This window comes from Falco biarmicus, chromosome 1, assembly GCF_023638135.1.
Source record: "Falco biarmicus isolate bFalBia1 chromosome 1, bFalBia1.pri, whole genome shotgun sequence".
NCBI classification, from domain to species: Eukaryota; Metazoa; Chordata; class Aves; order Falconiformes; family Falconidae; genus Falco; species Falco biarmicus.
In genome coordinates this window covers 99844886-99866866 of record NC_079288.1, presented here as the reverse complement: position 1 = coordinate 99866866, position 21981 = coordinate 99844886, and the positions used below count along the sequence as shown (strand labels likewise).

Sequence of the window (21981 nt, the reverse complement as noted above, 5' to 3'; positions counted from 1 at the left end):
GACAAGAGCCCCATAAAGGCTTGGGATAGTGCTGCTAGGGACAGGGACATTGGCTACTAAAGCTCCCTGAAGTAAGAGTTCACATACATGAATCCTTTGAACAGGTCCCAGGACAGAGCTGGTGTAGTCACAGTTATGCTATAGGCTCAGGATAAGCATAAAGCCTGATTAATTGTGAGTCCAAAGCACAGCTGGCTGTTTGCATTACATAGGACACTTAAGATTTACATAGTCAGGTATATAAAGTAGGTCAAAGTTTAGCTGTGTAAGTGCACAAATACATATTTGATTTTGCATTTGTTCTGTTGGATTTTTTTTTCCTTCTGTTTCTTACATTAATTTCCCCAGTTAGCATTTGGGAGACAGGAGAGACTTTCTAAGCCAAGAAGCAGTGCTAGCAATTTTCAATTACATAGATTCCATCAAAAAAACCCAACCGTGCATAAGAATAAGAGGCAGAAAACAGCCAAATTAAGCTTTCAGTTGCACTGAAATAAGACCAGTTACCTCATTTTGTTTCAGTGTTTATGCTTTTTGCAAAAGAACTGTGTTTAAATCTCCCTAGACTCATCAAGCAGTAAAATACAGTAGGAAAAGATCACCTCCATCTGTACAATTATCTTGCCTGAATTCTTTTAAGAAAGGGATATGGTGCTATTAAAACCGAGATAGGCTGTATCTTAGAGTCTAATGCAAAAACAAGTGGTGTAAGAATCCTCAGTCATGAAGCTAAGCCTCATGACAACTGCTTTCGAGTTCACTGGGCCTCTGCCATTCCTTTTATAGATGAATAATGTGAAGCTCCCTCACAACATCAGCTCTGTGCAGTCTCAGAGAGCTAAGTGTTGATTATCTGAAACCAGCTTCTCCAGCACATAATCAGGTCACAAGCAACAGAGAGTACTGCATTCCAGGTAATACAGCATGATCTACTTAAGTGCATAAGCTATTATAACCCATAAAAGTAGGTGAAGGTTGTTTAAAAACTTAGTAACTGTTTAAGCAATTGGTGGACCAAAAATCTCAAGACCTCTGACAAAAGGAAAGATCACTGCTGTAACCAAGCAGCTCAGTAACAGGGCAAGCGCTACATTTTAAAAAGTGCCTTAGCCCAAGGAGATGGGACTTACCTGTGTCTGCTATGGGGCGGATCTGGCATAAGTAAAGTCAATGAACAGGCTCAGGTCTCAAGCAGCTGACCTAGTCTGCTGCAACACTACAGGCACGGCAACTCTCATGGTAACATTCCTGCAGCTGTCAGAAGCCCAGCTCCTGGGCCAAAAGCTGTCCTTGATTTATGATGCTACAGAATGAAGATTCAGAAGAAGCAACCAGACTCGTGCAGCTCTGATCCTGCTTAAATCATGAGCAACACTTCTCTATAAAATAGAAAAGAACAGTTCCATCCAGTGTTTTGCTATTAGAGCATTAACAGCTCTGATAAACACAAGCATATATTACAGGCTGTTATGACAATTTGTGTCCAGACTCTTGGGAAGAATGAAGAAGGAAAAAAACCCACGACCAACACCACCCCAACTCAATTTAACCCTTACAAAATCAGAACTGAAATTTTTACATTTCTTCATACTCTAGCTCTGCATCAATCATTGATAATGTCACAGAAGTATTTCTCCTTATAAGACATCAGGCTCAAGTTTCCAGGCTGTCCCTCAAATCCCCTAAACCATCAGTTCCTATCACAGAAAGAAAAAAGGAGAAACTTTCAAACACTCTTGAGCACCTGCTTCACTAAAAAAAAGGTGACAGTGCTGCTGACTTCTGCTCTGCATATAGGAATTTATTTCACCCTGTGACCAGGAAGAACAGGTGGATGAGGCAGTTTACAAGAAATAGCTTCACATTTGCAGACTCTGGTCCTGATGGGGGACTTCAGCTACTCAGGTATCTGCTGGAGGAAGAACACAGCAGGGCATAATCAATCTAGCATCAATGACAACTTGCTGACCCAAGTGACAGAGGAGGTGATGAGGAGAGGTGCTCTGCTGGACCTGATGTTTACCAGCATGGAAGTTTGTTGGAGATGAACCACTGGGGAGGGTCCAGCAGAGGGCTACATAGATGATGGAACATCTCCCTTGTGATGAAAGGCTGAGAGATCTGGGACTGTTTAGCCTGGAGAAGAAAAGACTGAGGAGGGGATCTTATCAATGCATACAAATATCTTAAGGGGGAATGTGTCAAGAGGCTGGGGCCAGGCTCTTTTCAGTGGTGCCCAGCGACAGGACAAGGGGCAACGGGCACAAACTGCAGCACAGGAAGTTCCATCTGAATATGAGGAAAAACTTCTATGCTTTGAGGGTGAGAGAACGCTGGAACAGGCTGCCCAGAGGTTGTGGAGTCTCCTTCACTGGAGACATTCAAAACCCACCTGGACGCAACTCTGAGACCTGATCTAGATGAACCTGCTTTAGCAGGGGCATTGGACTAGATAGCCTCCAGAGGTCCCTTCCAACTCTGACTGTTGTGCAATATGCAGGTCAAAGGCAGTCTTGGCTGCAGTGACCATGAGATGGTGGAGTGCAGAATACTGAAAAGCAGGGCAAAACACACGATCACAACCCTGGGCTTCAGAAAAGCAGATTTTGGCCTCTTCACGGGTCTACTTGAAAAAGCACCATGGAATAAAGGCCCTGGAGGGAAGAGCATCCAAGAAAGCTTGTTGCTATTCAAAGACCACCTCCTTCAAGCTCAAGAGCAGTCCACCCAAATGAACAAGAAAAATATGCCTGCATGGATGAATGAAGAGCTCCTAACAAAATTCAAACATAAAAAGGGAGAATACAGAGGATGGAAGCAGGGACAGGTAACTTGAGAGGAACATATACACACTGAGCATTGCAGAGACATGATTAGGAAATCCAAAGACCACTTGAAGTCAAATCTGGCAAGGGATGTCAAAGGCAACAAGAAGGGCTTCTAAACTACATAGGTGACAACAGGAAAACTAGGGAAAATAGGGGCCTACTGCTGAATGGAGCATAGGATGTGGAAAAGGCTAAGGTACTGAATGCCCTCTTTTGACTCAGACTTCTGTGAAACCAGTAACTTTTGAACTGTTATTCTTTATTTACAATAAATATAAAAGTATAAGAAAGGACAGGACAACCTTAACTTGCCTTATTTCTAAACTAGCCCAGGGCATTATCAGATAAACTAGTGACCAGTATTCCATTTGCCAGCCAAAACATCCATCAAATAAGATTAAACATATTTAAGTAAAAAAAAAATAATCATTTGGTACACTAAAGAAAGATCAACATAATGGCATGTGGAATTACTGTTCCAAACTGAAAATAAGAACAGAAATTACTCTTCCTCTGTAATGTTTTGGCTATTTTGTATCTGCTGGAGAGAGGTATCACATGACAGTGCACGATTAGCTTCTCATTATCTCTCTCTTTTGTTCCTCAGTGAACGACAAGCTAAAGCAAGGGGTCTTACAGAAGGAAAGGGGTGCTGTGCTTGTGGAAAACGAGCTCATGAAGGAAACAGCACACCTCACCCACAATTCCAAACACTTTCTAACTACCACATCTCAAGTGTATTACAAAAATTACAGTAAGTTTTCAACAACAACGATGTCAATAGCATCACATTTCTGTAGAACATAAGCAAGCATCAGATCAGACACTGCTGGGAAGATACGCACGCTGATAGCATGTATGTTTTCATTGAAGCCATTGCATTTGTACTCTACCCAAGCACTCTGGCCAAGCTGTTCAACAAGGCTGTGGTCTTATGATGAAGGTCCTAACCTGCAAGCACAGATTAACTGGACAGTTAATTTTTCCTCAGCTTCTACCTTCATTACTCAACACAGTATGCATAATTCCCATCTATGACCTATCAGTAGTCTTCATAAGCCCCCTGCAGGAAATATAATTAAATCTAGCTCCATTCCTGAGCACCTACAAGGGATACGCATTAATGCTTCAGTCCCACCCTCAGGCAGAAATTAACCAACCATAAGGCCCCATCAGAACCTCCATAGAATGAGGGTGAAGGGATAAGCAAGTCCACTATCTGTAATTAGTGGAAACTTATTGAGGTTAAACACGAAGAAGGATGGAAGGCTACAGATCCCACAGCCAACAGCTCTGCTTAGAAAGGGAAATCTAATCCATAAGAGAAGCTCTCCCTAGGCTGTGTAAACCCACCCTTTTAGTACTAAGTGGAGTGGAATGATCTCTATATGCATGTGCTTGTTTTCAAGTAACATGCCAAGGAGCAGTTTGCCACGAAAGCTTCTCTCATCCTTCTCTACTTACTGCTATACCAGTAGGGGAAGTGAGCTGTGTACCGCCATGACGACCCAATGGAAATAAATACACAAGAACCTACAGAGTGAAGACAAAGACCCATGATAGGGCACTGCCTTTTCTTTCACTTCTAAAGAGAAGCAGAACAAATAGTTCCTTGCAAACAATCCTGATATTATTTAGTATTAATTACCTGTTTACTGATTTCTTCTCTAAAGTGGATATTCTGGTAATGGAGCAACAATGAATTTAAAAGCCCTGTATTCATATGCAGGAAAAACATTCATGTGTTCCCACACCCCCATCACTTCTAGATTTTAGCGTTAAAAAATGCTTTTGTATTAAACAGTAAAATAATCTCTCACTAATCAAGTATGTCGTTGCTCAATTTGTAAATATAAAGGAGCACAACTACAGCTAATGGACTGCAGTCTATCTGCAAAGCTGAGCTAAAAGCCTGACCTGACCATTTCTGGTTTTCTGCACTTTCTACCACTTCCACTGCTATTCCTCTGTCTGCATGAAGTTCAAGTTTCTTGTCCTCCTCTTCAAAGGCCTTTACTGACTGTTTAGTCTTCTGCTCACCTGCTTTCATCTTAACATACTAACCTTCCTACTCTACTTCCCCCACAAACATCCTTCTGCCCTCTTTTTTTTATTTATTTATCCTAAAGTGGGGACTTATTTGCATACCTACAAAGTACCTTCTACTTCATATCCTCAGTCAGACCTGACCTAACCTGAGAACTCTTTGTCAAATCTCTACTACAGATTTATCCTTATCCATGCAGATACAAAGTACTGTGGCTCTTGCAATTGACAATATTATTGTAATTAGTAACCAGTTGTTTTGTTGTTTGTTTTGTTTTGTTTTTTAAATAGATGAAGTGCAATTACCACAGAAGTCAGGATGTCCAAGATGGCTGGGTGAAGAGTTATTATGAACACATAGACTGTGACTAAACCTATCTGGACTACTGTGTCCCTCTTACAGAGCTGAAGCAAATAGATAAAAAAGAGCCTTCAGGAGCAAGACTGCCAGCACAGGAGTCTGAGTCACACAGGCTGCAAAGGTCCAATTTCTAAAATGTTTTTCTTCTGAAGCTGAACATACGATGAAGCAACATAGTGCTAAAATTCTTCATCTCAACTCACTTGCTTTTAACAGACAGCTCCCTCAACTTGTAACAAAAGTATACAGTACACTCCTATGCTTTCAAGTTGGGTATCTGCAAAACAGGTAGCATTAGTTCACTCTTGATAAATACACAAGCAGCAATTAGCTAAAAGGAGTTATGTGACAATATTCAGAGCAGAGTAACAACACCCTATAAAGCATAAGGGACTTACTTAAAAGGTAGATTAATCGGAAATTTCACTGAATTTAAGTAAAATGAGCAGGGCTTCACTTCAGAAGGTAAGATTTGTTGAAACATAGTTCCACAAATGGAATGTCTACCTCCAAATTAAGAACCTAGCCTGCAAAAACGTCAAGAGAAATCATCTTTGCAATCAGGGCAAATTAAGAGACCAGGTAGAGGGTAGTTTTTGAAATGACAGATAGCTGTGTAAATCTGGGGCTAAGCAGTTAAAATAGGTATCAAAAAATTCTGGGTGATGTCTCCAAAAACATGTAGACAGCTACAAATTTAACTCAAGACTTACTTCCTTCTTTTTCATTTCAAAGATGTCTAGGAATTTGATCAAACACAAAGGAAGTGCTTCAATCCTCTGTTGCAAAAGAAAATGACTGGAGGTGATCAGTGCTGTGTACTCACTATATTCCCATAAAAATAACAGGCAAAAATAAACACATAAGCAAACTGCAAAATGCATTTACTAACTTCTATCCAATGCCAAGTTCTGAAACATCTGCTCATTATTCCTGCTGCCTCACATACATTTGACATTTTAACTTGACAGCATTTCTCACTTGAATGCTTATGATTTACAACATATTTGCCTTCTAATTTACCGGAACTGCCTTCTTATCTGGGGGGATTTAACTAAAGCTGTTTCCATATGTTTTGAGCTCTAAGCTTGGGACCATGGATTTGGAACTACACAATGTTTTGCTATTGGGCAGGTTGGCATAAATCCCATGTGCTGTGTATATTCACATAATACTTCCAAGGTGGTTAAGCAGGACATCTCCCATGAGTCAGGCAAGCAGCATGTAGCAGGATGCTGTTTTCCAGCATTGTAACTGGAGTCTACACTCAAGAGGTGAAAGATATGTCACTGTTTTGTCCCCAGTAGATCACAATAGCTTTGTGCCAAATCCTACTCACCTTACTCATTCACAAGTTATTGCCTCACATTATTCTCAAACAAAAGAAGAGCGCAACTATTTTTAATCCACCTTTTCAGCAAGGACACAACCTGCTCCTAGGAACTGCAGACTGCGCCATATCTCACCCACAGTGTGAGACGTGCACACCCAACTCCTGCCTCACACCATGCAGCAGCAAGCCTGCATATCACAGTTCCAGCACTGCGCTGTTGCTTTCTTCCACTCTCCAACACTACCTGCCAGGCTCTGTGGATTACAGAGCTAGGAAGAGGTCTCCACAGTGTCCTGTGGTTGGAGGTATGCTCCAAACCCCCTCCTCCTCCTGCAAGAGGAGGTATCTCTGTTTCCCAGTCACATAGGTCTCAACTCAGAAAAACAGAAATTTGAGAGGTCTGACCGCAGGATTAGATAAAGTTCACAGTGACTTAAAGGTGAAATCCTAGCACTAGTGACATCAACAGAAAAACTCTCACTGACTTGAGGGCCAGGATTTCAGCCCACATCCCAAATTAAAGTGTTCTGTAAACCAATGAAACTCAGGCTCTGATCCTGTAGATCACTTCACATACTGAGAAATTCAAGTAAAGTGATGCTTATTGGCAAGTTTTAGTGATCTTACACTGTAGTGAAAGGTTTCAAACAGCACAAAAGCAACTCCAGTATTGCTTGCTTCCATCTTTTTTTTCTTTTTACTTACTTTTGTCTGATCATCAGCTTTAAATACATAGCAGATACTTTGCTGATTTGCTGCTCCGTCCTTTATCAGACAAGCAAAGTAGCTTGGGTCATGGCTGTTGTGAATCAGTTTGTGGACATGCTGTGGTTTGTATTCAAACAAACTTGAATAAATCAAAGGATCCCACTGCTGGATTTTCCCTGTGTCTGGTTCACATCGCAGACTTGCTGGTGAAACATAAAGTCTGATTTGGCTGACGGTGGGTTCTTCTTTGGAAGACTTTGTACTGAGCATCCGGATCTCTGCCACAATCCAAGGCAGCATTGACATGGTGGTTAGGGAATGCACTGGCAGAGAACCAACGAGCTGCAGACTGAAACTTGCAGAGAAATCACTAGATGTTTGATACTTTTTAACTTCGAATGTTATTGGCTCCATTTTACAGTCCTTTAGGAAACCTGGACTAATTCACCAATATTTCAGCTCCATGGATTGACGGTTCCGTTGATTAAGGAACTGAAGAGCTCTGAAAGGAGAAGAAATAATTATATAGGTGCTGGAACTGTATCAAAAATGAACTATCAGTAACACAAATACATAATAGCTTACCATCAGAAGAGACATAATGATCATCTACCATGACCCATCTAGTACATTTCCCCTACATCAGGCCTTATGATTTCAGGTCCAACGAACATAATAGTACTAAATATGTTGCTTGGAAAAAAGTCAGTCCTGATTTAAAAGTCGCTTTACAACCCCTGCTAAATCACCCAGTAAGTAACTAAATTCAAAAACGCACATTCTTTCTGACCTGTGTCTGTTTCATGGGCAGGCACATGTGGATCACACTGGCCTATTCCAATCCTAGATTCACAGAAAGAACTCAGCTGAGCTATTCTGACCTTCATGATAATTGAAGTCAGTGCTTGCTGAGGCACCTTCACATTTGAAAACAAAAGAGATCATCTTTCTTGTTCATAGGTAGATGATTAAGAATTTGGCTACTAACATGGAGTTTCTTCCTTGCATGTAGTTTGCCAAGTGATCACGGGCTATTACAAACCAGACTCTTTCATTAAATAACACCCCAGAAGTTGTCATCTGAAAGAGCTAGCAGCAGTCAACTGTTCACTGATAAACTTGTCAGATAGCAGAGATAAGCAACAATCCTTACAGCATCCCACTAAAACACAGGTGAAGACTCACAATTCACGATTGCGTTTTAAGGCCTATCAGTCAGCCAGGAATATTTAATGTTTGCCACATTGATACTGTATAATTGCCATTTCTTAAAATATCAAAAGGAACTAAGTTACTATAACCATGTTTTACCTAGCATCTACTACCACTACTGTTATTACATTTTAGTATTTATAGTAATAAAATCCAGTAATTTCATTTCTCTATCAATTTTGGTTTGCAAATACAGTCTATGAAAACACACAGATTGGCATTTGTTATACTGCCATGTCTTAACTCCTCATTAATTGAACCTGGTTTCAGCTGTTACATTATTTTGTGTGAGACTGATGAGAAGCTGACAGGCCTATAATTGCCTATGGTTAAATGCCATGACACTTGTTTAGCCTCAGCCTCCTGAGAGTTTCCCATGAAAAGACATATTAAAAACAACATGAGCAGTCCCAAGAACTTCTTACGAAACATTTTAAATTATATTTGAGCAAGTATTCAATAAATGACATAGGTTTACTGTTGCCACAGTATTTCTTGCTTTTGTTCATTTACAAACATGATCAAAAATAACAGTATTTTTCTCATGAGTTTTCATTAAACTTTGTCCTTTCTTTCTCCTTGTAAAAATACTTTTAAACTGAGTTTCTAACAGTGCTTCACCTTGTTGAAAAATCAGGGAAATTCTAGGATTTAAAAAAACTTCAAGATGGAAATTCATTAACTGAACAAGTGTTTAAAATGCAACCAATTTGCAAATGTCTGAGTGGGAAAAAATGTTTCTGCAGTAACCGGCAAACTGTAAAAACAAAAGAACTGCAGAAACCACATTTGGGTACATTTACTTTTTTGAAACTTTTCCATCTTTTGACAAATGAACTCTGTAGCAATGCTACCAGTTCTAAGGATGCCAAATTTAGCCAAAGAATCCAATAGTGCAGGTTTTAAAGACACTATTTGACATCATAAGTAGCATTCTAGATGTGCAGAACAATTTTTTTAAAAGCCTTTTTGTAAACATCTGTGTGTGTTGTCTGTGTGGGAGGTATGGGAAAAAGGGCCACGAAAATCCAGAATCTGTATGCCACATTTCAATTATACTGCAGCTCTTTTTCCATTTTTTTGTGTTTTGTTTTGCTTCACAAACAAGAAATCAACCATCTTTAAGATGAATACAAATGCATTGGATCATATAGGATAGTGGCTTCGGGAAGCATTTTTACACCTTATCAACACAGACTGCTAAACACAATTACCATTATAGTTTTGCATCTGTCAGTGTCAAAAGAGAATCAAAATGGTCCCTTTGCTGAACTATTACAAATTTTTTCTTCTTAACTGCAAAAATGAAAAATAGCTCACCAACTGCAAGGAAGACTGGATTCATTCATAACTACAAAGGTGTGTAGTTCAAAATGCATAAAAATTGAGTTTTCAGCTTTTAGTATTCTCATCATTTAGTGGCATACTTAATAATATCAGGATAAGAAAGCCTAAGACAACTCTATTCTTAGTTGAAAACAGGAAAACTGAGCTACTGCATGGATGATGACCACGTTTTTTCTAACCATATTTCTCAATTGTTTCGTCAGAACTCTTCTTTAAAAAATAGAATTAAATGAAGTGCATGTAAAAATAAACAGTATCATCCCCATTTAATTCAGCTTTTCAAGGAAAGTAAGTTTCATTTGGACTACCACCACTACCATGCTCTTTTACCCCAGACCTTCAAGGCACTGCAGCCTCAGGTAGTAATAAATATCACAATTTAATACAGTACTTTGCATACCAACTCTAAGGACTGAACAGTATGTAAAAAAACCAGATTGATACTCTGTCATATTTAAACAAACAATGTACTGCTGGAATGTATTTAATATAAATGCAAAGCTTCTTGGCATTCATCTCATTTTAACAAAATAAACACCTCGCAAAGTCAACAGCATAAATATGCCAATGTCCACATTTGTTATTTCTAAAGAAAAACAGTTAATACTAAATCAAAACAGTTAACTAGAAGTCAGAAAGCTAGGGGTTTTTTCCTAACATTACGAGTGGCTAAAAGTGCAGTTTCTCAGAGCACAAGTTTAGTACCATCAGAAGATCTTCTTATCTAACCCATATCATTCTGTACGTTTCATCTCCCTTTTCCAGCCATCCTTTCTTTGTTTCCCCCCCATTTCATCCTTATCTTAGTTTACATGCAAATCCCACCAGAAATTATACCAATTGCATGCTTCCAGCATTAACATCCTGTAAGTTTACACCAAGGACTAGGTTTTACTTCATGACCATGAGGTATTATGTACATGCTTAATTTAGACCTAAAAATAGTACTGTTCATCTCAGCAGGCCTATTTCCAGCCATAAAATTAAGCATACATCGTGGCCAAAGATTATCTGTGCTCTGAATCCATTCATGTCTGCCCTGACTACACCACTCACAACACTGGCACCTTCACCCATCTCTGGTTGCCACCACTCAGTTCATCCCATCTAAAAAACTTGGCTGTGCAAGTGCCATACCCATTTACCATCCATATTAGTACAGTACGCTTAACAAGCTTCCTCTTCCTCCCAAGCGTCTGCCTCTAACTCAAAAACAGCTTCTTCAAAGTGAATGCTTATTTCCCCTTTAATCCAAGAGGGAACAGAAAAGGTATAAAAGTAAAGCTGCCCACTGTCTTCTTCCACCTAAACTTCCCTTGACAGCTTTAAGTGCCATTCAGCTCCGTTAATCTGGGCTGCGAGAAGACTGCCAGGATTTGCTTCGCACATAGGCTGAATGTCTCCAGTCATTCTCCCATTGCTCATGGGCATAACTGGGACAGATCCTCTTTCTCCTCTCCACTGGCATCTTCTGAAGGATCTCCTTTACCTTTGCACTCACAGCTGAGTTTTGCACAAACTTGAGTGACACTCCCCAGCTAACAGCTTTGTTATGTCTGGGAAATGTTAATATTCACCAAACTGTACTTAATGTTGCCACTGTTTAACTTGCTTTGTTTTAGCTGTACTTGCTCCATCAGCGTAAGAACAGCCAGGCAAGCTGCAGCACATACGATATTTACACAAACCACACAAATAAATGTAACACCACCTTCTATAACTAGGAGACACCAGACAGACTCACTAGTGTGAAAGACACATGGGATCATACATGTGCACTTTGTCCTCAACTGCTCTTTCACTGTGGTCAATCAAGCCTCTTCTCACAAGCGGGGAGCACTCTTAGAAAGCATGTAACACTATGCCGATTGTCCTAATCTAGCAAAATCTGATACTGCATTTTATAAAAGTATATACACATCAGGCTCTTGTGCTCCCAAATTAAGTTGTATTCTCATCTTTTTACGTGACCAGAAACTAAAAGGGATGCCTTCAGAGAGAATTCAGGGTGATGGCCAGACAGCATGAAGGGGACAGCTACAAAAGTTAGTACTTCTGCCACTCTGGACTCCAGGTCTTCCATGTATGAAGGTACATCTCTAAGCATCTGTGCATCATGCAAGACAGCATTCCTCAAACCTCACCTACTCTCATGAGAGCAAAGACTTTATCACCAGGACAAAGCACAGGCTCTGGGTGCCATTTGGTTAGATGGGGCCAGGTCAGCTTTGAGGTTAGGAACAAAAATCTTGTTGGGTACAAAGAACAAGTTGTGTTAAAAACCTAGGAGTGTGGGGCACTGGAAAACAGCTTTTGGCAGCTAGGGGAAAAGCAGGCAGATTTGGGATGGACTGAAAATAATACAGGAAAAAAAGGCAAAGAAGGGAGAAAGATTGTTCTAAGCCAGAAGAACGCAAATAAAAATAAAGCAGAAACTACAACAATACTGAAGAGTTATCCTTGTTCTGTTGTTTCTTCCGAACTGGACTAAATTCAATACAGACATGCTGCCAAAAGTTTCAGACTCTTGTTCAGAACACAGGTAACTACTGACCTAAGCAATCCTTCACTTTCCTTCAGCTCTTCACCTGGTTTGGTAGCAGTTGGAGTGCATGAATCCACAGCAGAACTGACAAGTTCAGAAGATGGGTCAAGCAAGGAAGCAGTCAGAACTTCCACACAGCAATGATTAAATGAGTCTGACTTGTGAGCTGTTGAACAGAAAAACCCCAGCCTCCTCAACCTTTGCAGTTCTTATGAGAGGCAACGGTGCAGTTACTCCACATCAGGCTGCCGATATGACAACAAGGTTTTTTTCTGTAAATCAGCTTTCCTTCTCCCCTCCAAGAAGCTAAGCAAAACTTCCAACTGTACAGCAAGGTCTTGTGAAAAACAACTGGTTCAGCTCTTCTGTGCGTGGCATTAGTGCTGAACCCTGCAAATGGAATCAGGGGCACTGGTACTGACTGCACTTCACCACCAATTATTTTAGCAGAAATATCATACTACTTAAGGATTAGGAGGAGCCCTGGCCTGCAGCCAAAGCTCTGGAACGCAAGCCGAAACTAAACACCACTTCTCCCTCTCTGTTTGACCCCTGACCAAGACTTACATTGTCTTCACTCATGCCAACAGATTTCTCTAGCCACCTAGCAGGATATATAGAAAAATACAAATGAGAATATGTGTTAGGTATGTCATGATATGTCACTGCTGAGTGACCTCTTGGTCCTTTTATGCTTCCATCAACATACATGAAATGACACTCTGCTCTGCTCTGGTGTCACAACACAGCATCCATTAGATCATTCTATAGGGCTGCTAGTTGCAAGCTTTATCTTTTTTTTTTTTTAATTTGAGGCTTCAAACAACACTTTTGGCCTGGCTTCTACTGTGAAATAAGATTGTTTGATATCATACCACAGGTTGCTCTCTGTTTTCAAATAGTTTTAATTTAACTTAAACTTGCACTTGGAATCATGATGCACCCTTCTGTTACAAGGATATTCTTTTTATCCCATAGCTACTTATTATCTGCTGTTTCCTTCTGGAGCAATGGCTTGCTGTGGGCAAGTCCAGAAGTCAATTTGACTCCAAAATTACTCTTATTTTCCATTCATTAAATGCTGACTTCTAAAAGATACTTTTCAATTCTGTCAGCAGCTTCAGACATGGCCCTGAATAATGTTCCACCATGTACTCTGAGCAAGTAGTTTGGTTTTGTGGTAATAATCACACCTAATTATTTACCAATACAGCCAGTATTTATGTCACTTCTCAAATAGGTTAAGAAAATTAAATCGGCTATTAATAAAAAAATGGTCCAGCAAAATGGTACTATATTCTTGATTACAAACATACAAGTTCATAATCAACTATCAAATGAAGAAAATTGCTCACTTGCTGCCCTTGACACTTGCTGCTATTTCCTTAATAGAGCCCACAGAAATTAATATGCTGATGACTGAGGTCTTCTATGTCAGCCCCATACAGACCTGAAAAAAAAAAATTGGGCTGTTCTACCACTGAGAAAATCTTTGTAAAAGAAAGCTTGCTAGGTAAATTACATTCTGAATGCCATTCCTTTTAATTCAATTGCATATCGGCAGCCAAAATACTTACATCCAACTTTTCAGTTAATCAAATTATAAAGTAAAAAAAGCATCAAGTCATCCACGTATCACTGAATGTGTTTCACATTCCTTCTAGCCTGTCATTTTTCTCACCTGCAAGCATTTCTACTTTTGCACATTACCTATGACTTTCAGCATTTCCATAAAACAGGTTGTGACAAATTTCCATTTCGGCACTTACAGGTGTTAAAAGTATAATCATATTCATCGGTAGCTCACAGGTATTTGCTATTCAGGAGATGTGTATTTTTATTAACTTCGACCCACGATGTTCCTTGATTTCTCTGGGCTTAAGAGCAGGCACAAATCCTATCACCTGCGCTGCTAAAGGCTCCGACAGCAGATCTGCCATATTATCCTCTCTCCCAAATACAACACAGCATACAAAGGTCTCAATCTTTTCGAACTGAACTATAAATAACCACATTTGTTTCATACCTCTCATGAGCGCTGTTTCGAGAGATCGCTCCCTTGTTAATTTAGTAGGCGAATTTAAAGGGCCATAACAACGCTGCGCCAGTGTGGGGCATTGTAAGGTCCAACCCAACCGCTGCCGCGGGGAGGCCGGTGTCACCCCCACAGGAAGAGCCGCTGCGTCGCTTCAAGAAGGAGCAGGTCCCGGGAGGAGTTACACCGCGCGGTTCTGCACCGATGGCTGGAAAGTGCAGGCGAGAGTGAAAAAAAGAGCTAAACGCAGACCGGGGCGCATCAGCGGTTAAAGTCAAGCGGGTCTTGTTACCCTGACGAGACACAGGCTCTCCCAAGACCCTGCCACAGCTGGCCGCTCCCGTCCCGCCGCCCCACAGAAATACTGTCCCCAGAGAAAGTGCTGCGACTTTCCCGGGAGCTCCCTCACCACCGACGGCGCGACCCTTCCGCGAGAGGTGGGAGGGCGGCACGGCGCCCTACCCGCGCCACAGGCACGGCGCGGCGCCCCGGCCCGGAGCCGCCCCCGCCTCACAGCCCGCTCCCCTCGGCCGGCCGCGCGCCGCCGCCACCCGGAGGCCGCATACGGCGCACGGAGCAGCCCCGCCGGCCCGCAGCCGCCCCCCGCGGCGGGTCGCTTCGTTTCTCTCCTCAACTCTTTCACTTCCTCACAGCTAAACCCCGTTCTTCCTCCTTCCTCCCCTCCCGAAAGGCAGCTCGGCCCCACCAGCGCTGCTCCCGCCGACCGGCCCGCAGCGGAGGCACAGCGGCCCCCGCCGCCGTCCCCCGCCAGGCCTGGAGCCGGAGCCGGGGCCGGGGGTGCCCGGCCGCCGCCGCTTACCGCCGCCTCGCCGCCGCAGGATGTGCTCGCCGCAAGGAAATGCCTTCGGCGGGCAGCGCCCGCGGGCTGTCAGGCGCCGCCTGCCCACCTCCCGCTGTGGGGAGCGGGGCAGTGAGCCGCTGACGGACGCCGGGCCGGAGGCGGGGAGGCCACACCAGCGCCTCAGGGCACCGGCCGGGCCGGGCAAAGGGGCTGCTCGCCGCCTCCTGTTTAGGGCCGGGCCGCCCCACCCCTACCTGCCGACGGGCGGAGGCGGGGGAGGGCCGGGCAGTGCACCACCAGCTACCGCTCGCCGCCCCCCTCCTGCTGCCCAGCCAGTGCGGGTAAAAATAGCAACAGGCGGCGGGTCCCCGGCCCGGCGGGGGCGGGAGTGACAGGCGCCCGCCAGGGGCGGCCAGCGGCTGGCAGCCGGCGACAGACGGGGGCCCACGTCGCGACAGCGGGCAGCTGAGGCCCCCTGCCCCGGCCGGTTTCGACCCCCTGGAGGAGCATGTCGGCGGCGCTCCCCTGCGCGCCTGTCACAGCCTCTCATCTCCCGCAGAATACAAGCCATTGCCGCCTGGGCTGGCGAGCGCGGGCTGGCGGCCAGGTTAGCTGAAGCGGCGAGCAGAGGCGGGAAGGCGGGAAGTTCGCTCGGGGAACTGGAACGTCCCGCACCTGGAATTGCAGCCGTCGCGTTCCCCCCCGGGCCTGGGCCCAGCCCCGGCTGTGGGCAGCCGGCTGTGGGCTCACCTTCCCCGAACCACCTTCGCACCTTGCCTCCCACTTCTTCCCTGCACGACAAGCCGCACACGTATATGTGTATGTATATGAAATGTCTGTAAGAGTTGGCGCTAGTTAGTCGTTCAGTTGCCAGAGAGTGAACGGAGACTTAATTATACTCCTCTGCTCTTTCCAGATGATCAGGGCACCCTGCATATCCATTCTGCAAACCACTTTTGCACTCAATTGATTTCAAGTCTTCTTGACAGTAAGACCACTGATTTACTTACTTTTAGCCCGAGCACATTTGTAGAATTGAAGCTTTCTCAAAGAAGTTTGGTCAGCTGCTGCACATGTGCTCTGCTGTGAGGGAAACAGTCAAGTAAGCTGTCAAATGCAAGCACAATGTTGCCCTAGATTATGAAAAGCAAGTCACAGTTTGGTATGTAAGCACAGCCCTTGCAAAGTGTATGGTGGTTGTATCTACGTGGCTTTTGCTTGCTAGGTGTACTTTCATAGGATTGTTGATACATGAATCGAAGTGTGAGCAGTTCCCTCAGAGCACTTGTTCCCAATCTGTACCTAGTTCATGGTTTGCTGTTTCTCCTTCAGATGTGGGAATAGGTATGAGCGCCTCTTGTTTTTTCAGTGACATCCTTTACATTCCTTGGGAATAGGAATGCCACCTCTCTGTAAACCATGCCTGACTTGTGTTTTTAAACCATCACAGCTAAGGACAATGCTCTCATTCCAGTTATGACCCACCAAACACAGTATCTGAGACAAGTGTGTTCTTTTGCTCATTTTAACCGATGCTGCCCTAAGCACTTGCATGCCTCTGGTAATCGTGTTCTGGAAGATGGTGAACTGCAGTCCCCACCCAGACAGCTCCTGCACTTCAGCTGAGGCTCATGCATTCCCAATTACCAACCAATGAGCTTAAGAAGATTTTCTTTACTGCTTCACTGTTGCCTCCAGAAGGTGATAATGAAACAGATAAGGATCCTACAGGACTAATTCTTGCTGCTTGGGGTAATCTTTGGATAACAGAAGTCAATACTAGAATGCTACGAATCCTTTCTTCCTCCTCCTCTTTGATAGCTGGGAAAGAAATGAGACTGTGCTTGAACTCATTCATGGCGCCCGCTATTATTTTTCCTGTTATCTCTGGCTCATAGGTTTTAATTCTTTGCCTGGCAGGGTTTTTTTTGTCAAATTACTCATGTTCTGATACAGTATTTTATAAGCAAAGTGAAATGCCTTGGATAAGAACTACACTTGTATTGGTTTAATAGCACCATTTCCTCTAATGTTGGGAAAAGTCCTCTTTTTTCATTCAGGTAGATATAAAATATTTCCTTACAGTTAATAGGAGACAAACATGAAGTGTTTGTATTGGGCAAACACCTTGAAAAACTATTCAGGAACAGTTCAATCCAGCCAATTTCTATAATGCTTATTGCTAAGGTGTGGTAAAAATGTACTATCTATGTGCCTCAAAAAGAACGGAAATTTTAGTATAATATTTGCAACATTTGGTGATAATTTTATTTTAGAATATTTTGCTTTTTAATTAAAACTGATAAAAAATCCAAGTAATAAAAACACAAGATCTGTCAACGGTTTTCGAAGGTATTTGAGAACAACGTATTACTAATGAGATAGAGTGAAGAAACAGACAGGTCACAGTGAGCATCTGGAGGAAACTCCACCGTCTTCAGCAGTGTACATGTATGTAACCATTCATTTCAGTGCTGGTCATACAGACTTAGAACAGTGCTATGATGGAAACTAAGTTGTTTGCAGAGACAGTTATAAACAATGCACAAGAAAGAGTTTAAAGCTGAATGAGATGAAACAAAGTGTGTTTATATATGAACACGCTTTGGTGCCAGTGGTGATAACAAGGGAAAAAAACAACTCTCATGGGACAAAAGAGTGCTTCTGAATAGCCATGCGGTAAAGCTGCAACTGCTTTTCATGGTCTATTCTTGCAGTAGAAGGGTATTTTAGTGTTATGTAGCTCATGAGTTACATAAGGTGATACAGCAATGGAGAAGATGGGCTTGTACGTATAGTCACCTCTTTCTCGTTTTCACACCTATCAGGCAGGTCTGCAAGGTGTGGTTCCCATGATTCAACATCCACACTTACCTGAAGACAAGTATTTAGGTGCTTTATTTGAAGAACAAGCAGGGCACTCTGTCTTTTATGTCTGTTTAACCAGCATGCAGGAAGGTAGTTTGTTTTCTACTCTGCCTGAGAGTGTTCAGCCTGCCTTCCCTGAAAGTTATCAGCAGTCTCCAGGCTGCAATGGACAGCATTCCTTATCTCTGCTTCCTGAGAAAACTATGACTTGGGGTGGGTGGGTGGGGGAAGGTTTTATTTGTGAAAACAAGGAGAACCAGAACAGGGGTCTTATGTTCCAGTCCCTAAAAAGGGAACACTTGCATGCGTTCCAGGGGCTGGAATCCCTGTGCTCAGGTGAAAGCCCTGAGCTTTAGACTTCCTAATAATTTTTGATTTTCTGAAACAGTAGATCTCTGATCTTTTTTCCTTCACAGGCTAGTTTTTCTTTACAGGAGTCTGTTAACTAAAACATACTACTATCACATTAAATTCTTCAGACTGAGGAGGAAAATCATCCTGGGCTTTACACATCCTGGAACCATGATCTATAAAAGAACACCATTATTTCTTTATCCAATCACACCATAAAACAAAGAAAACCCCACCATGCCTTTTGCATAGAACCTGAATTCACAAGCTAATATCAGGCGTGCTATGAGAACATGTAAGCAATGAAGCCTCTCATGTAGGCTAAGGAGGAGAAGCATCTACTCACTTGATCCCAGTTGGGGTAGGATTGCAGATCTGTACAAATTTAGGCTGAATGTGCCTGGCCATGGGTAAGGGCAGAAATAGGGGCTGCTGCGACTATGGATTTACCCTTTGAAGTATCACGAGGCAAATGGGCAGTTTTAGATGCTTTCAGAGTTCAAGTTGCTCCAAGTTGGGCAGCAGTTGAGCAGTAACTACGAATTTGAATGTGGGCACCTACATTGTGTTTCAGTTGCATTATAAGCCTCTGTGCTTTTCCCTCTGAATTACCTATAATGATGAATTTCTATTGCTATTATATAAAACAGCCTAAGTTTGTCTTAAATCTGTTTAGTACCTTATTAAGGGCATGATACTAACTGTTTGGCAGTCCTTTGACTTAAGTGAGCTCTGGATGAAGTACTACATTCTTATCCAATGACACTGTATCTCCAGATGCTATTTATATATAGTTCCAGACATTTCATAAACAAAATTTGAATAACTGTTATTATAACACGTTTGCCTACTTCATATGCTGTAGGAAAGCATACCAGCAACATTAGTGATCGTAGACAAGAGGCTTTCTGTTATCACTGATCGCGTAAAGAATCAAGAAAGAGTTGAGCTACTTTTACAGATCCTGCCTGCTGCTGTCTCTGTTTTTGTGCATTTCAGATGTCATGATTAATCCTCCCTCCTTTCATTCCCATAAATACATTTGAAAATCACTTACCAGTGATTGTGTGAGTATTTTAAGCTTTTCCTTTTGTTTGGAAGCTGCTGTTGCTATGCCATCATTTGTATTCCATTTTATTTAGGTGGGTGTTAGGATATGATTGGACAGTTTAATAGGCTGATCCCATTATGCATAGTGTTCTGATGGTGCACGACCTCATTTCAGTTGCTGTACAACAGAGAAATGTTGGCTTCCTCTTGGAAGTTGAGCAAAAATACCATCCTTGATGAATTTGTGTACTTATGTAGTGCAAAGAAATATGATGAATGAAAGCAATTCAGCTTAGTTTAATTATCTTTGATTACTTTTGTATTTATGGGCAGAGAACAGTTTTGTTGGTGATTATTTTTATTTACAATTAATTTTTAGATTTTTAGATTTATGTATGGCATCCAGTTGCCTTCAGCCACAGAATCCTGGAAGTCCCTGACCTTGTAAAAACTTATGCTGGTGCTTAACAAACTCTAATTTAATTTTAATGTTGCTATTTGCAGGGACTATTAAAAAAGGATAAAAGATTTGCTTGTTGTCAGTGTGTTAAAACAAAACCCACAATCACTGGAACTTTGAAAAGCAATAGCGAGACGGAAACTTAATTTACAGAAACTTTGTAGGTGAATTAGTTACAGATTCAAGCGCATACTTGTACAATATGAAACTAATTGCTTATATATTTAATATTCTTTAATAGTGAATTCCATTTATCCTTATATGAAGTGCTATTAAGCAGCAAAATCTCAAACAAATCCTTCTGCAACTTAAATACAATACTTGCGTTTTTCATAATATTCTGTGGACTAAGTTCACAGCCTGTAAGGAAGATGAATTGTATTTACTTCCTTCCACCCAAACGGTTTCATAAGTTTACTGAAAAAAATTAAATTCAGGGGTGGATTTAAGTCATGACTTAGTAAACAAACTAATAACTTTCAAGTGAAGCCCATCAGTCTACTCTTAAAGCATTACTATGTTTTGAGGGGTTTTGTCAGAGTTTTTAGTACTATGCTAAGTTCTTCTCGATCTAGAGGCATTTTCCCCCCTAGCCCCATAGGCATGATTCCCTACAGGATTGAACGTTTACAGCTTTCATTGTAATTACATGTATTCACCTGGGCTCATTTTAAATGGTTTTGATAAGACGGATGTGTCTTTCTATAGGAGTAGCCAGGGGTTCCCATACACTTGAGTTCAGTCTGGGCTGTGAGCATTCTTTATTCTAGTCATGGCAATTCCCATTTCTGGATAAAATATTAGCGCCTCTGCTCCCAGTTCAAGGCTGGTTATTCACAAATTACATGGTTCTGGGTTTTTAACATCCACCCTGAGACTAATAATCTCTAAATTGGCTTCATCATCTTACACAATGCTTTGATGGAGAAATTAGACCAGCTGTGAAGAAGTTTAACACCAATTCCAACACACAACACTAACTTCTCTCTTTGGTATACTCTTACTGCCTTTGTTTCGGTTCTTTATTTCAGTTCTAGATCCTCTTTCTCTGATGCAAGGCAAGGTTAGTAAAGACTCCAGCAACAACAAGTTTCATCTTGCAATTCTGCAGTCTGTCATGATTGTTCAATCAGCTTGATAAACCACTGTGGTTTGTTTTTTTTTTTTGTTCCCCTCACCCAAAGTTGTGAACTTCTGTTTAGAACAGAACAGGGAATAGAGCAAGTAAATTCCTTGTCCTTGGGAAGACAGAACGATAGAGACTGGGTCATCATCTTGACTATATCTCTACTGTTTCTGCAGATGCTCTAAAGCCATCTTAAGGATGTCTCTGTATACATCAGCTCATTGCTGGATCTGCTGCCAGGCTTCTAAGACATTTGCGGAGTTGTTCAAGTGCATCCACTCAGTGTACAGCACTCAATCTCTCATCGGCCTTTGTGGGATGGCTATAAAGGCCCTTCTGGCTTGCCTTTTACCATATTCACTTGGTCCATAAGACCCTCTGTATAACCTAAAAAAAAGGGGTTCTCAGCCTGATGACAATAAATCATGATCTTGCTGTACCAGTACCTGGTATAGGTAACCAGTTTAGGGGATCAGTTAGGTGGAAGATGAGAGAGGGATGAGGACATTCCCTCTAACGGTGTAAACCAGGAGAATGGTGAAGACAGTGACAATAGGGTCTGCCACATCATCATGGCCCTACTATCAGCATGTTAGCAGAACCAGCCATCTACTCATCCACCCCAGCACTACCAGGGACTGCCTGCTCCTAGGAGAGATGACATCCCCAAGGAGATCTCCAGGCAGGACAGCAGTAGTAAGTAATGCATGTAGATGATCTGCAAATAATGGCAACAGCTCAGCAGAAACCCAGCCTGTCACAGGAATGTGAGGGATAGACCAGGTTGTCCAGTTCTCCTTAGCACCCCTCAACCGTGAAGCACCTTGGCAGACTTGGCTAAGGCTGAACACAGACAGATTTCCTAGAGAGAGGAATCATTAGCAAAATCCCAACATTCATCCTCCCATT

The 21981-nt window shown here is 42.2% G+C and overlaps 1 protein-coding gene across 9 annotated transcripts in view; it reads right to left on the bottom strand.

Moving 5' to 3' along the window:
• Nucleotides 1-17156, bottom strand: part of TBC1D1 (TBC1 domain family member 1) — a 115471-nt gene extending 98315 nt beyond the window's left edge. For 3 of the 9 annotated variants that reach the window (XM_056351658.1, XM_056351711.1, XM_056351701.1), the window contains exons 1-3: nucleotides 15236-17156; nucleotides 14407-14623; nucleotides 7274-7778 (exon numbers count right to left, since the gene is read on the bottom strand). In XM_056351658.1, coding sequence (XP_056207633.1) covers nucleotides 7274-7690 — 417 coding nt within the window. In that variant the 5' untranslated portion in view covers nucleotides 7691-7778; nucleotides 14407-14623; nucleotides 15236-17156. Of the gene's footprint in view, nucleotides 1-7273; nucleotides 7779-12389; nucleotides 12650-13735; nucleotides 13831-14406; nucleotides 14624-15235 lie in introns of those variants that run through there. The other 6 variants (XM_056351720.1, XM_056351730.1, XM_056351666.1 and 3 more) reach the window with 5 other exon arrangements.
• Between the last annotated feature and the right edge of the window lie 4825 nt (nucleotides 17157-21981).